Source organism: Lepidochelys kempii, chromosome 1, assembly GCF_965140285.1.
Source record: "Lepidochelys kempii isolate rLepKem1 chromosome 1, rLepKem1.hap1, whole genome shotgun sequence".
NCBI classification, from domain to species: domain Eukaryota; kingdom Metazoa; phylum Chordata; order Testudines; family Cheloniidae; genus Lepidochelys; species Lepidochelys kempii.
The window spans coordinates 46,379,501-46,396,452 of NC_136380.1; the positions used below are offsets into that span (position 1 = coordinate 46,379,501).

The 16,952-nt window shown below is 43.5% G+C and overlaps 1 protein-coding gene across 1 annotated transcript in view; it reads right to left on the reverse strand.

Annotated features, from left to right (window-relative positions):
- Positions 1-16,952, reverse strand: part of FLT3 (fms related receptor tyrosine kinase 3) — a 74,336-nt gene that overhangs the window by 5,212 nt on the left and 52,172 nt on the right. Inside the window, exons 13-21 of the mRNA XM_073321575.2 lie at positions 16,030-16,136; positions 15,804-15,936; positions 15,609-15,713; positions 13,455-13,565; positions 11,085-11,238; positions 10,409-10,494; positions 8,323-8,456; positions 4,002-4,124; positions 78-189 (exon numbers count right to left, since the gene is read on the reverse strand). Coding sequence (XP_073177676.2) covers positions 78-189; positions 4,002-4,124; positions 8,323-8,456; positions 10,409-10,494; positions 11,085-11,238; positions 13,455-13,565; positions 15,609-15,713; positions 15,804-15,936; positions 16,030-16,136 — 1,065 coding nt within the window. The remainder of the gene's footprint in view (positions 1-77; positions 190-4,001; positions 4,125-8,322; positions 8,457-10,408; positions 10,495-11,084; positions 11,239-13,454; positions 13,566-15,608; positions 15,714-15,803; positions 15,937-16,029; positions 16,137-16,952) is intronic.

Genomic DNA, 16,952 nt, shown 5'->3' on the forward strand with positions numbered 1-16,952 from the left:
TGAAAAATATTGTGGAAATATTAGCATACAGGAGGCTAGGGAAAAGTGGTGCTCTTCTGTTGTGATATAGAACATACCGAGAGAGAATATTTCCCACAGTAATATTCCATAAGACCAGACATCACTCTTAATTGTGTATATCCTGTCAAATAAGCTTTCAGGAGCCATCCATTTGACTGGTAACCGAGCCTGTACAAAGAGATGGAAAAGGAGCTTGATTATTATTTTCTACACACAGTATGGCCGACTCCTTAGAGCGCTCACTGCCCACGTACAATCAAAGTCAGACTGTAGACAGAAAAATAGAGACTCATTTTAAATAGCTGCTGCAAACAGCTCATCGAGCTGTAGGTGAGGCTTCTGTATGACAGGTTCTAAGATTGTTTGCCTTCCATGGGCTACATTGTCAGAGTCCTTACTTTGCTATGCAGGAGATTAAGGCCCCCTCTTACTCCTCTTCTTGGTCTTGCTTACTGTGATGCTGGCCATGAAGAGGAGAGATGGGGCTACTCACTATGAGCAAGCTGAAAGATGGGGAGTGGAGAAGGCAGGAAGTGGGAGGAGCTCTGGTTTGACAGACTACTCACTGACCTGAGTAGCCAGTGGGGCACACATATGGACTGGGGTGAAGTAACTTGCTCCAGCCCCAGAACAATGGGGAATCAGGAGGGGAGCTGTGAGTCTCTGACACAGTTTGTTCCCTGGCCTGCTCCTGGGCTAGTGCAGCTGTGTGCTGCCCCTCACTCAGGGCAGGTTGTAAGGTTACAATCTAGCTCCATATAAATAGAAAGCTGATCAACAAAGTCCTGTGAGTGGTTTGCTTGGCATCCTCCATGCCTGGTGTCACGGGGTCATCGGGTCAATGCTCTGGAACTACTCCACACGAAGCCAGTCAGGACTCTGGGGGAGCATGCCTCCACTCTCTGAGCATATTGTCACCAGGGCAAGAAGCTTACACAGCTTCGACCTTCCAGGATCTGACCTCGGAGCATTCACCATCCCCTTTCTCCCCGTGTGCTTCCCGCAGCGAGTCTGCCCAGGTGGGGCTCCTAGGGAAGCCAGAAGGCCCTGCACCCCAACTCCGCAGTCAGCAGTGACTCTCAGCCACCATGTAGAACAGAATGGTTTATTAGTTGAAAGGAACACAGTGTAGAACAGAACTTGCTATCAAAGAAATCAATGACTTTCAGCCAAGTCCATCTTGGGGAGTCCTCGGCCAGATGCCCTGTACTCCCCCTCTTCCAGTCCTCCAAGCAGACTGCCCAGCTTCCAGTGATCCGACCTCTGACACCCCCGTTGCTCCTCCTCCTTCTCTTTGTTCTGCTTCCCAGGCAAAAGGTGTCACCTGGTCACACACCCTCCTGGGTCTGAGGTTACGAAGGGCACTGCCATAGCATATGTGCAGACCGCTGAGCAGCCTCACCTGCCCTGAGGGCCTCAGCAAAAATCACACACCCAATTCCCACCACCGAAGCATTGGTGCAGTACACAGGGAAACGGAGGTACACACCGTATCAGTATAGGACAGTAAGACTCACATGCAACGTAACAAGATGAGTAAGACCCCACTCATCACACCTGGCAAACCTCATCCAAGTCCTCCTTCTCACACAGATCAAAGGAATCACCCTGGGTGCCCCTACGAATTCGTAAGTGTGGCCTCAGAACTTTTGTTTTCTACCCTTACTCATCCCTGTCCCCAAAAGCCTCCCCAAGCCTTTACATTAGTCTAAAATAATACATTCATTAACAGAGCAGGCTCTAATTATCCCCCCCACTCCCCAAAAATTCCTACTTCGGAGCTCATGCTGAAATCAACGGTAACACAGCCTGAATTCTGTTCTAAGATCTTGCTTCCCTCTCTCTGGTCACCCTTCTTCTCTAGTATATGAAACTGAATGGGTTTTATAAAGTGCTGGTTATGCCACAGTGACTTAGATACAGTGACTTCCCTGGAGCTATTCTGTTTCGCACCAGCCGAGGATCTGCCCCACAGTGTCATATTCTTAAATTAACTAAAAAGAAAAGGAGTACTTGTGGCACCTTAGAGACTAACCAATTTATTTGAGCATAAGCTTTCGTGAGCTACAGCTCACTTCATCGGATGCATACTGTGGAAAGTATAGAAGATCTTTTTATACACACAAAGCATGAAAAAATGGATGTTTACCACTACAAAAGGTTTTCTCTCTCCCCACCCCACTCTCCTGCTGGTAATAGCTTATCTAAAGTGATCACTCTCCTTACAATGTGTATGATAATCAAGGTGGGCCATTTCCAGCACAAATCCAGGGTTTAACAAGAGCGTCTGGGGGGGGGGTAGGAAAAAACAAGGGGAAATAGGTTACCTTGCATAATGACTTAGCCACTCCCAGTCTCTATTCAAGCCTAAGTTAATTGTATCCAGTTTGCAAATGAATTCCAATTAAACAGTCTCTCGCTGGAGTCTGGTTTTGAAGTTTTTTTGTTGTAATATCGCAACTTTCATGTCTGTAATTGCGTGACCAGAGAGATTGAAGTGTTCTCTGACTGGTTTATGAATGTTATAATTCTTGACATCTGATTTGTGTCCATTTATTCTTTTATGTAGAGACTGTCCAGTTTGACCAATGTACATGGCAGAGGGGCATTGCTGGCACATGAAGGCATATATCACATTGGTGGATGTGCAGGTGAACGAGCCTCTGATAGTGTGGCTGATGTTATTAGGCCCTGTGATGGTGTCCCCTGAATAGATATGTGGGCACAGTTGGCAACGGGCTTTGTTGCAAGGATAGGTTCCTGGGTTAGTGGTTCTGTTGTGTGGTATGTGGTTGTTGGTGAGTATTTGCTTCAGGTTGGGGGGCTATCTGTAGGCAAGGACTGGCCTGTCTCCCAAGATTTGTGAGAGTGTTGGGTCATCCTTCAGGATAGGTTGTAGATCCTTAATAATGCGTTGGAGGGGTTTTAGTTGGGGGCTGAAGGTGACGGCTAGTGGCGTTCTGTTATTTTCTTTGTTAGGCCTGTCCTGTAGTAGGTGACTTCTGGGAACTCTTCTGGCTCTATCAATCTGTTTCTTCACTTCCGCAGGTGGGTATTGTAGTTGTAAGAATGCTTGATAGAGATCTTGTAGGTGTTTGTCTCTGTCTGAGGGATTAACCTATCCTGAAGGATGACCCAACACTCTTAGAAAAATAGTGTTCTAATAAGAACACTTCAATCTCTCTGGTCACGCAATCACAGACATGAAGGTCGCTATCTTAAAACAAAAAAACTTCAAATCCAGACTCCAGCGAGAAACTGCTGAATTGGAATTCATTTGCAAATTGGATACTATTAATTTAGGCTTAAATAGAGACTGGGAGTGGCTAAGTCATTATGCAAGGTAGCCTGTTTCCCTTTGTTTTTTCCTACAAACCCACCCCCCAGACGCTCTTGTTAAACCCTGGATTTGTGCTGGAAATGGCCCACCTTGATTATCATACACATTGTAAGGAGAGTGATCACTTTAGATAAGCTATTACCAGCAGAAGAGTGGGGTGGGGGGAGAGAAAACCTTTTGTAGTGGTAAACACCCATTTTTTCATGCTTTGTGCGTATAAAAAGATCTTCTACACTTTCCACGGCATGCATCCGATGAAGTGAGCTGTAGCTCACGAAAGCTCATGCTCAAATAAATGGGTTAGTCTCTAAGGTGCCACAAGTCCTCCTTTTCTTTTTGCGAATACAGACTAACACGGCTGTTACTCTGAAACCTTAAATTAACTAATGTTTAGATTACGATACAAACATTTGCAGGGTCCAGCCCAAATCTGAGTAGGCTAATACCAAATCTACTATCTTCATTTGCCAAGGCTAGGAAACTCTTTCAGTGACACCGTGAGGTTACACTCCTGTACGTCCAGCTACACGTATAACTACCAGCTAGTACAGCGATCCCGCTGTATATGCATTTATCAGCTCAGCAGGTCCGTATAGTTTTTACAATTATGTGAAAAAACGTAAAGTAGGCGTGAGCTTACGTTGCCTCTGATGACGTAGTTAGAATCATTCATTATATCTCTAGCTAGGCCAAAGTCACATATTTTCACTACTTTTCCACAGGTCACTAATACATTTCTGGCAGCCAGGTCTCTGTGAATGCACTGTAAAAAAAGAACCGGTTAGTGCCGTGCATTGTTTTACAACAGATGGAAGTTGTTATTCATTGTTTTTGGCTTCATCTGCAAAATCTTGCACCTTTCCCTGCTCAAACAACTTTATCTGCATTCATGGGAAAGTGAAATAACTTGGTTTTGCAAGGCTAATATGTGTAGTGGAAGACAGGATGTCAGAACTAACGTCATAGTTACTAGCTGTTTATGGAATAATATTACTTGTTTATTATGAGGAATAGGAGAAGGCTGAGATTAGACTGAATGGCTTATTTGGATCTCTCCCTAGCAACTATCATTTCAGAGGGAAAAAAAACAACAGCAGAAATACAGTTTGCTTATACACTGGATAAACCTAAACCTTCAAAGGGCACCAGAATGCTAATACATAGCTTGAGCCACAGACATTTTCTGTTTGATAGCTAGAGCCCACCCCCCACTCCTCTTCACTTCTGCAAACAGAAGAAACTGTAGCCTGTATATCTGGGCTGGGAGTGGGAGAGGGGACTGTGGTAAGGGGTGAGCATTGGAAACTAGCTATTCTCCACGGCATAATCCACTACTCCCCACAGACCCAATCTGTAGTAGTGTGGATAGGTTCATTCTCTATGCTGTGGAGACACAGACACAACCTGAGGTTTGGTTTTATAGTCAGAAGTATAACATGGCAACATGGCTTCTATAGAAGTGGTCAGGCTGAAGTCTGCAAGGTGCCCTAGTGGCTGGGGAACAACGAGTAGGCTTAGGTCCTCACAACAAAGGTCTTTGTTGCTCCAGCAGATCTCCCAGGATATCTGTATGGTTCATCAAGAATTCATGGGTTTAAGAAGCTGAATCCCTGACCCCTTCCACTGATGCAAACTTTGCCCTGTGACAGGAGAATGAGGCATTTCCAATCTCCCTTAGGAAGGAGGACATAGCCCTTTAAACTCTACTTAATCTTATTGGAGATCAGTAGTGGATTAATGTACAGGCCTATGGGGCCCGTGCCCAGGGTCCCCAGGCAATTTGGGGCCCTCTGCAGGAGTGGGAGAACCTGTGTAGAAGTGGGGGGTGCACCAGTGCCAGAACTGTGTCCCTGCTCCTCCTCTTTCCCCATGTCCCCACCCCCTGGCCAGGCCAGAAGCCAGAGCCAGGTGGGAGGCTGGGGTGCCCAAGAGCAGCCCCTGGCCTGTGTCCCCACCCTCTGGGGTGCACCAATCAGGACTGGAGGAGGATCTGGGGCTCCCCACAGTGGCCCAAAGCTCCCTGGGTGGCTTTTACCATAGCCTGGCTCTGGCTTCTGGCCTAGCCAGGGGGTGGAGCCTCAGGGGGAAGAGGAGGAGCAGGGGTCAGGGCCCCATGATGAGGAGGCTCTGGGGGCAAATTTTCTTTGTGCCCAGGACCCAGTAAATCATGATGGATCATGCCCAGAGTACAGGGGTGCTGGAACAATTTGTATAGTGGGGGGTGCTGAAAGCCACTGGACCAAACCATTAACCCTGCATATGATGGAAACCACTTCAAGCCAGGGGGTGCAGCAGGACCCCCAGCACCCCTAGTTCAAGCACCTATGCCAGAGTCTGCTATCTAGTTTCTTAGAGAGGAGAGATTGAACTGCAGTAAGTAGAGAGAGGGCGTGTTTAATGACAGAGAGCAACGTATTGCTATTCAGGACCTATTCTATATCCTGAGATCAAGGGGATTTCATTGAAAACACAGCAAAAGCATCAAACCTCACATTCTTACAATGAAGATCCTCCTTGGAGTTTACTGAACTGGAGGTGGGGCCAGTACAATGACAATTTAAACAGTTTATTTGCTTATATCCCTAAATCAGGCACTTTTGAACCAATGTTAAAAGGCAGAGGAAATTTGGAACTATAGTTCTAAATGATCTGTTGATGTAAATTGGTGCCTCTCCAGATTTCAGTGGAGCCACACTGGCCTACATCAGCACAGAACTAGGCCCACAGTTTGCTACCTCAAATTGAATTATATTTACTGAGGGTCCAGTTCTGCCATATTTATTCACACTGAGTAGTACCTTATTTCTCAAGTATTCCCATTGGTCACTGAATTTAAGTGATCATGCTCTCCTAGATGAGACCAACAGGTTTACTCAAGGATTAAGACTACTCCTTGTGAGATGAATTGGGCCCTAATTGGTTTTTTTTCTTAAAATACAGAACTCAGAGATTCAAGAAATGATTTTCAATTGACTTTAATTTGGCCAAAAAGCAGAGGTGGCTGGGATTGCCTAAGCTGAATTTGTAAATTAAGAGCTAAAGTGGAAGATTATAGTTGTGTATAGGTTGATTATACTGAGTGCAAAAACAAAAGCAGATAGACACAGTGAGTGAGATCCTGCACTGGCCAAAGAAATATACACACTGAGCAAGTGGCAACACCCTTGCCTACTGCTGGCTGCCTGTGGGGAGTATCTTCTGTTATTCCTACAAGCACGCAGATGTAGTTATATTTAGACTTTGAATTCTAGGAGACATGTCATGGCTACCTCCACCCTCCTCCCATGGCTACCTCCGCCCTTCCCTCTTTCTCCCATACAAGGCATGGCCAAACCTTGAGGGACAGAGAGGGTGGGTTGAGCATGTGTGTTTCGCGTTAGCACGGACAGGATACAGACTGATATTTCTGCACCTGCAATAGCACCTTGTGTCTTGGGAGAAGAGGGGCAGAGGGCAAGAAAATCTTGCATTGTCCTGAGGGAAGCAGAAGAAGGGAGAAGAAAGGCGTTGTGCAGTACAGTGCTAAAGAGACTGTAGGTGCGAAACCAGCAGTGTGCATCCAGCGCAAATCGCTGCAGGGTGGGCAAATATCTGGTTCACCCCACCTTGTGAAATGGTGAACAAGCGGAAAAAGGGGCCATGGTGTGAGCAGAGAGTGAATGTTACAACTTCTTTTAATCAGATTCCAGACCCCAACCTCAAGTGCACAATTGCCATCTTGTTAATTAACAGTTAACTCCTCCAATCTCAGGCACCACTGGGAACGTGTCTTAAATTGGCGATGTTGATGAATAGGATAGAGAACAGACCTAACACTTGTTTAGGGGCATATTTCTTTTCCTTCTGCGAATGCTCATCTTCCTCTCCATTTAACCAGAGCAAAGATTTAGCTCCTGGGGTGAGTGACAAACTACCTTCACACCTGCTTTTGCTCCATGTGGAATGATGCAGGACGGGCCCCAAAAAGGAGCTGTGAAGCCATAATTGTTCCTGGGAGAGGGAGGAGTGATTCTCGTTTCCATACTTTCCCTTGACTGATTAGCTTACATAGCTATATATTGCTACTGTATAGTGTAGGACTTATAATTTGCTACTTTAAGTAGGGCTAGATTGTACCCTGAGACAATGTGCTCATGGAGGTGAATAAGGAGGAGTAAGAACTCCCTTTTATGCCCCTATATGGCCTTCTCTGACCTGGGGTCCAGATGCACAGGACCGTGGGTGCTGTATGTCAGCTATTGCCCTCCCAAAGCAGGTGGGCAGGGAGTAGGTGGAGAGTAGGCAGAGCCCTGGCTCTGCCCCATAACACACCAGCCATCTAGCTGAACCCCTAACACACAGCTGAGGATATTATAATCTGCTGCCAGTACAGATCAGCAGCAAATCCATACTCCTCCAGAGCAAGGGGGAAGCAAGGAGAAATTGTGCCTCAGGAGGGTGTCTCTGGGTCACAACGTACTCCTGGGCTACCCCTGAGGAAGTGTCACACACCGTGGCACATTAGATACTGGGCCAATGGGGCCCGTGCCCAGGGGCCCTGGCCAACTAGGGTCCCCCTGAAAAATGTGCGCTCCTGTGCCCCAACCCACTCGCCTCACTCCCCAGCAGAAGCGCCAGGCGGACGGAGTGGGGCAAGCCCCCACTCCCCAGAAAGAGTGGTGGGAGGGAGGGCTGGGGGGACTGCAGGCAGAAGGAGTGTAGAGGGGCCCCCATTTGCTCTGGTCCAGGGCCCCACAAAACAGTAATCTGCCTCTAATCACACATGCATCAGCCCTGGCTCACACACAGTCAAGCCTTAAAGCATAATCTAGGAGTATTTTATTTTGGTTATTTAAAAACCTGTAATAAAGATATGGTTTAAACCTCTCACTTCACAGCTCTCTATCTCAGACAGCCTGCTGCTAATTTGATCTGTCTTTCTATTCTTTACACTCTAAACATTGTTCACAGGTTAAACATACCGATTTTGACTCAAGAAACTCCATTCCTTTGGCAACTTGATACGAGAAGCAGAGAAGATCCTCAAAGGTGAGCATATTGAAGTCCTCCTCTTCATACACTTCATACACCCTTCCATTGATATATTTAATTTCTTCTGTAAAACATAAGCAGACCTTGGGCTTGTGACTACCTGGGGACACTCGGGAAAGTGAAGATGAATTAACTGAAGGTGTGAAGCTAAAGTGCAGGAGTTCAAGTGCAGTAAACCTCTGGGTGGACACATTCATTCAGAAGTAAAGTAAGGCAAAGTTTCTGAAGCTTAATCCCCTTCTCCATTTATCTCAATAAATCATTACAATTGGCTTGTCTGATACAGTATCAAGAAGCATAATCAGTGCATTGTGCACTTATTCTTCTCACACAGATTAGGGGAAAGAGTCACGTGTAGATGTCTTCAAAGTCCAGTACCACTTTTATTGCTATTATTTCTATAACTGCTAATAAATACATAAAATAATTGTAAGCAAAATCCTGAGATCCTTACTAAACATTGGCTTAGTCCTTATACTAGCAAATTCCTATTGACTTCGATAAGAGCAGATCAAGAGCTAAGGCTTCAGTCAAAACTACAGCTAAACTAATGCATGTAAAATACAATTTGTGACTTTACTTTTATTGTTACTGGCAAAATTATGAGCTCCTCTCTCTTTCTCACTCTCATGCACATATGCACACACACACTTACACTTACAGAGGTGATACTGGTGTGATAGATGTGCAGCTTATGTGATAAAATGCATTTTTCTTACATCTATTACCATTTTACCTGTTCTCTGCCAACTAGTCCATCTCTGCTGGAACTATAGGCCTTGTCTATAGGAGAAGGCTGCACTCGATTAAATTAAGTAATTTTTTAAACCAATTTAGTTAAGCCAGTGCAATACCCTGGGTGGACTCTTCATTTGGTTAAAGTATGGCTTACTTCTGATTAGTTTAAACTGATTCCTAATCAATTTAAAAATAAACTCAAATAAGAGTGGCAATCCAGTCTTTTGCAGCAGTTTATGTAATTTTCCTGCAGAAAAGAACCTGGGGATTACAGAGGACGAGAAGCTGGATATGAGTCAGCAGTGTGCCCTTGTTGCCAAGAAGGCTAATGGCATATAGGGCTGCTTTAATAGGAGCATCGCCAGCAGATCAAGGGAAGTGATTATTCCCCTCTATTCTGCACTGGTGAGGCCACATTCGGAATATTGCGTCCAGTTTTTGTCCCCCCACTACAGAAGGGATGTGGACAAATTGGAGAGAGAGTCCAGCAGAGGGCAACAAAAATTATTAGGGGGCTGGGGCACATGACTTATGAGGAGAGGCTGAGGGAACTGGGGTTATTTAGTCTGCAGAAGAGAAGAGTGAGGGGGGATTTGATAGCAGCCTTCAACTACCTGAAGGGGGGTTCCAAAGAGGATGGAGCTTGGCAGTTTTCAGTGGTGGCAGATGACAGAACAAGGAGCAATGGTCTCAAGTTGCAGTGGGAGAGGTCTAGGTTGGATATTAGGAAACACTATTTCACTAGGAGGGTGGTGAAGCACTGGAATGGGTTACCTAGGGAGGTGGTGAAATCTCCATCCTTAGAGGTTTCTAAGGCCTGCCTTGACAAAGCCCTGGCTGGGATGATTTAGTTGGTGTTGGTCCTGCTTCGAGCAGGGGATTGGACCAGATGACCTCCTGAGGTCTCTTCCAACCCTGATATTCTATGATTCTAAGTCAGTTTTCACACCTTTAGTTAAACCTATGCAACTTTCTCACATTCATGAGGCCAAATTCCAATATTCCAAATCTCTGAAACAGGCCTTTAAAAAAAAATCAATCTGCCATAAAAATGTTTCCGTCTTTCCAACCATGTATGGAATTGCTGTTCCCACTCCAAAAATAAAGTAAAATAAAGTAAAATAAAATAAAATAAAATAAAATAAAAATCTGTCCCTACATTTTTACTATAATCTAGATCTATTGATTTCTCTCTATTTATATACACATCTCTAATACAAAGAAAGCAACTTTGCTTTTTTACAATTGTTACTCAGAAGAAAATGCTTAATTTCTCACCTTCCTCTGAATATAATGTAATCCTGTTTGATCCAGAGGTCAAATCTGAGTCTTGCCTCAGTTGCATTCCTCCAAAGTCATCCATTCTACATAATGAAATATATGACACATTTGTTAATGTAGTCCCCTGTCTGGAGTAGGGGGCATATTTAAAAAATTTGCATACTTCAAATAAAATCATAATCTAAATGTGAACTGCTTTGTAATGAAAAGGGCATCAGTTACTGCCATTACAACCTTTGGCACGGAATCATTACTTATTGTACATCTAGCATGACCCTTTAAAATGCCAAAATCCACAGAAGGGGTTTCATGATGCTTGCAGTGCAATCAGAAGACCTACAGCAGAAAGAGGACCATTTTTTAGCCAATTCCCAGTGGGTTTCTTCCTGCAGAGAACCAAAGATTGGCGTGTGATGAGCCTAGAACTCACTGGTGTTCTTTGTTCAAGGACACTCCTCAATTCACTCCTTAAGCGAGATTTGTTTTGTTTACATACTGGCCCCCATCCATAGCTCTTCAAAGGAATTACGTGAGTTTACAGCAGTTGAGGATCAGGCTCAACATTTCGCTTTGCAAAGTGTTCCGGGACACGAGCTTGCAGGGTGTTGTATCAGTGCACACGCTTAACTGATAATAGGTTACTTATCATTCAACCTGTTACTGAACATTTTACCTGGGGTTTCGATCCAAGTGGAAATTGTGGTAAAAGCTGAAATTGTGCTGTTTGAAGATATCTGTCCACGTCCGGTGAAATATTTCTCTTTTGTTCCTTAAGTAGTTCAGCAGGTCACCATAGCAACAGTATTCAAAAATCAAGTAAACTGGTCCTGAGATAGTTTATAGAATGAATATCTATTACTGTCCAGGTACTGGATGTACTGAAGCAATCTTTCTGGGGGGAAGGAGCACCTCTATATCCCTGATGAAGCCCTAAGGAACCCACATTTTCTCCCAATGTATGGTCTATATTAAATGCCTGAACCTTCTACAGTTTCCATATAAATAATGGATACTGATGGATATGAGGCAAACATCTCAGAAAATTTGCCTGGCTGACATTGCCAGATGTGTATCATCAAAGGTGGACTGGGGAGCACTGAAGGGGAACAAAGATCCCTCCCAAAAATGTTACCAGAGGAGCACTAGCACTAGTGACTAAAGGCCAGATTTTTAAAGGTATGTAGGCACCTAGTGGGATTTTCAAAGGCATGTGGGCACCTAACACCCATTGAAATCAATGAGTTTTAGGCACCTCAGTTTTAGGCAACAATGAGTTTTAGGCATCTTTAAAAATCTGTCCCTTAGTGTACAGGACTGGAAGGTGCCATCCATGAAGCTTATCATCCACACAAGGCGGAGTAGGCACAAAAGATGAGGTAGAGTCCATCTGTTTTTGGGAAATGACATAGTGGATTTTGGGGGGATGGCAAAGAACCTGGTTTTCCCCTAAAGCCCAGACCCCTTCCTCTGAGAGTTTGAGAGACTTCCTGGGACTTTGGACATATACACTTCTCCCTCAAACTGCCTGCTGGAGAGAAAAGAGAAAAATCTGCAGCTTTTCATATTACTTTACCCACACGTTTGGGGCCCTGCTTAACAGTATTTTTTGTTTTGGCAAACTGAGTTACTGTTGTTTGATTTAAGCCGTTTTCATTCATAGTATTTTATTATTTTGTCCGTACACTCTAGTAATCAACTCTGTTCTAAGACAATCTAGAACGAAGGTGCCGACATATGTGGGCATACTCATTGGTGGGGCATTTAGAGTATATTTACACAGCACTTGGGAGCAAGCCGCTTGACCTGGGTTGACAGACTTGGGCTAGCAGGGCTTGCTCTCAAAATAGCTGTGTAGACAGTGCTTTGAAGTTGCAGCTCGGGCTGGACTCAGGCTCTGAATCCCCCCTATCCTCCCAGGCTCAGTCTCAAAGCTAATCGCAGTGATCTATTTAACTGCCCTCCTTTCCTTTTCACGACAGAATTATTGTTCCTATGACCTGGGGAAATTAAATTTCATTGTTATTATTATTATTTCTGCCTTAAAATACCACCCATGGCTCAAATCTTTCCTATTTTTCAGTGTGATGGATGTAACAAATCAATTACAAATACAAACACCAGGTAGAATCTTGGCCCTGCTCACACTATATAGCTTCCTTATCCTCTCTGTGTTCACTAGTACGACTACATTACTTAAATTGTAAGCTATCTGGGGGCAGGGATCATCTTTTGATTCTGTGTTTGTACAACAGCTAGCACAATGGGATCCTGGTCTATGACTGGAGCTCCTGGGCACCACCACAATACAAACAATAAAGAACAACAGTAAACCACAATCTCTGCCCTCTTATTTTTTCCATCCTCACTCTTTTCTTCTGTTCACTCCCCTCTTTACTTTTTCTTTCTCTTCCCTTCTCTGTTTCACTCACTCCTCATCCTTCATTCCACTCTCTTATTTTCATTTCATTTTTTTACCCCCTCCACTTTCTTTCCTTTCCTGTCAGTCCATCAGGCTACCTAGTCTTCTTTGCCTCTGAGTGTTGGTCTTCAAACAGTTTTTGTACCAATGTAACTATTTTGGTGATTTTCTACTGCAAAAAATAAATAGGTACAACCCCCCAGTGTGGACATAGTTATATTGATATAAAGGTGCCTTATGCCATATTTGCTTCTTCCCCTTTCCTTACAGGAATTAACTGTTCCAGTATAAACACATTCATCCCAGTATAACTGCATCCACAGGAGGTGGGCTGTGCTATTTTAATTATACCAACTGTACCAGTATAGTTAAAGTAGTACAATTTTTGCGTGTAGACAAGCCCTTAGATTCTCTTTCGTTTTACCCTCACTTTATTTTCTGCATCTGGGCCACTGCATAGCACAACACTGGAAATAACAAACTAACCATGGGATTTGGGATTTATCAGTGTTCACAGATGCTTCATATTGCTGCTAATGGCCGATTTTTGAGGTATTTGTATTCCATTCAGAAGTCTTCTTTACATTGATTTAGGTTAGTATATTTCAATGTGGTGTTTATTACCTGACATGGTGCAAGCCCCTAATAGATTCACAATGTTTTCATGGCTTCCAATATGAGTCATCATTTTGAGCTCTGACATTAGAGCATCTTCTTCAGAAGGGTCAGATTTTTCTGTAAATACAACAGCAACACAAACTTAGAAAAATATTTACAGGCTAGACTTTGAAACCTAAAAAGTTTCGGTTCTGTGCGGCATAGAAAGCTTTCCTTTTAGATTAATCCCATTGATATAAAGCTGTGACTGTGTAGAAAATTGTTCTAAAGAGTAATACTTTAAGATAAATAGATATTCTATCTGCTATCTATCACAGCTGGAACTCTCTCTCTCTCTCTGTGTTTGTGTTCTAGCTACAAGCTTTGTGAGATGATTTTGTGGTCTTGAAAAACAGATATTATGAAAGTGATAAAATAAAGAACGGTTGGCAGGTTCTGAGAAGTAGCCAGAATTTGCTTTAAATATGAGACAGGGAGACAGATATAGAACCAAATTCCTTTCTAAGTTTATATTGCTATAACATTGAAACACGTTCAGTAGGGGTACTTTGGATTTAAACTGTTGTAACTGTGAGCAGAATTTGGCCCATAATTTTTCCATATTGTCTCTCCTGATTCAAAACTGGATCATGCAATTTCGAGGAAACCATAGCTTACAACTTAAACTGATATGGAATTGTCTCAGTTACAATATAGAGAAGCAGTACAACTACTGACTCATAACTTATTTCTCATTTATGCAATTCCCTGCACTCAGATTGGGTGAGGGAGTCTGTGTCTATGATTTCTCATCCACCATAAAGTGTACCAATAATTGCATTCCGATTCCAATAATTGTTAGCCAATTAGTGTACCATCATTTCAATAATGACTTTATGTCTGTTTTTCAATAAATGCAGAATCATTATGCAAACTCACCTCACCTAACTCTAGATAATAAATAAAATTTAATTTATTAATTTAATTACTCTTAGTTGGAGAGAGAGGAACTAATAACTCCTCATTTTGCAAGAGAAGGGGAGGTATTGGATGGGTAAGAAACTGAGGCAGACATGTCTGTTTTGAAGGCAGTAGTCCGTGGAGATGAGGGAACCATAGTAGCCAATCAGAGAGTAAGGGTGAGAAAATGGAAAGTATATTTCAGTGTAACAACAAAATGAAGGTGTTTTCTGTTCACTCAGTAAAAATGGTACCCTGTGCTGATAAACATCTCCTTTGCATCAGAGTTCATTTAGCCCAAAATAATGTCCCATTACCTCATGAACAGGAAGCACTCTCTCTATATCAATCAAATATAGAAAGAACTTTAAAAAAGTTACTAGAGCTAAAACTTTGCCCTACCACAGCATGAAGGGGGATGAATTGCATGGCAGAGCTGGTTTCTCCAGTGGGAGAGCCCTCCTAGAATTCAAAGGTGGGAAGCGCTCTCAGGACTGGCCTTGTGGGAAGCCCTCTCAGGGCTGACACTACCTGTCAGTTAAGCCCTGCCTTCTTTTCTGGATGGAGTACATGTTTCCACCTCTGAATGCCATATATGGCAGTTGGGGTACTGGGTGACCATATCACAGGAGGCAGGACCTCACTACATCCCACTGGTTTGATGGGGACAAGTTCTTTACAGCTGTGGAACAGCTGAGAAACTAAATGGCCTGCAGAGCAGGGAAGACAAGACCCAGCTGGGTAATGCAGACTAAGACAGCATCTGTGAGTAGCAGGTCCAAAACAGAGCTGTTAACTAAGCTGCCTCCAAATCCCCAAGTCACCAGAGCTGGCCAGCCGCATTGGGAAGAGAAGGATGTAACCTATGAAAGGATGCTGCAGCAGGTATGCAACCTTTGCCATGTGGGAGGCCCAGGAGTCCTTCCCTGTAGGGTGAATGCCTCCCAGTGCCCCCCTGGAGTGGCAGAGTTCTACCCTTTCCCATACTATTGGTTGTGCCTTAGAGACACACTCTAGAACTTAGTTAATACATGGAATAAACTACAAAATGCAGCAATAAGAATATGCAAAAGGAATAATTTTTAGAGCTAAGTAAGTATTGAAGTATAGAAGGATTTAAGGGAATTGATTTAGAGGGGCTTCTGGCGCTGTTTCTACTTTAAAACACAAACAGTAAATCACTGCTTGTGAGAGTAGTATCTTTCTTTTGATTTACTGTACCTTTTAGCATTTTGACTGCAACTTGGACTGAAACTCCAGTTTTACTAATTCCATAAGCCGTAGCATTCACCACTTTTCCAAAGGCACCAGAGCCAAGTGCCTGCCCTACAAGACAAAATTAGTTAAGGTGATTTCTAGTTTAGTGCAATGCAAACTAATACGGTGATTTCATGGTTTACATAGCAGATTGCTCACCAAATTCCAGATTTTCCCTTGGAAACTCCCACTTGAGATCATATTCAAATTCACTGAAATCAATGTAGATGTACTCATTATCTGAAGGACCAACTATCTGTATCATTTGCATTTGGCTTTCATATCTAAATTGCTTCAGAAATGGAAAAATTGTATTAGTCCAACAGAGAAATAGATTTCCAAGAGAGGGGAGTGGAGAGCATTCATTTAAGTTTTTTGCTTTTACCTTTCTGTATTTATGAAAAATAAATATAAGCAAAACAGTTATAAATGGAAGGCAAAATCCAGTAGTTGCATAGAATGAAACATTATCTTGGAGGGAAAAAACAGCTCCTGTAATTTAAAAAGATACATGTTATTAAACAATGAATCAGAACTGGAATGTAATGTCAAGTTACGAGGAACAGAGTGAAATCTGTCGTGTGTGTATTATCTCCACTATTTTCCATTCCCTTTTGGCCTGAGAATTGCCAATGGGAATTACAGGTGGTCAACATCTCTCAGGGAGCCAGATCATGCCCTTCAAAACTTGGTACATGAGTAAGATCCTCTGTATGTGGATCGACCAACTCCCATATGAAGGAGGGTTCAGTTGCCTCTGCAATAGAGGTGACCCAAGGTGCAAAGATGTATGCAGAGGGAGGGGCAGGGTCTAGGTGGCCCAGAACTGGGTGAGGGTGGAGCTGGGAGAATACACATTCTTCCCCCTTTCCACCACACAGCTTATCATGTCTGTGATGGGAAGATACTTTTAATGAGGCCCCCTGCAGCCTGGGGAGTCTCTGGTAATGTCGCTATGCTGCCAGGTAGCAAAGAAAATGCTGGGGACTAGGAGCCAGAGTGAAGGCAAAAGATCTCCACATAGATGCACCTGATCTCCTTTGGATCCCTGGTCGGCACCATGATCCATTCCACATGGGACAGACTGACAGCCCAAAGTGGAATGAACTGGGAGGAAGCCCTAAGAGGATAGTCATAAATATTTCTTCCCCTGAGCCCCCTCTTGTTGATTCTACTGCAGGAAGAGGTGTTTAATGGAAGTACCCCCATTGACTTCAACTGTCTTTGGGTCAGGCCTCAATTGGCACTGTAAATGAGTTGTATTCTTAACAAAACAAGATGGGCAATACTTATAAACTGGATAAGTCT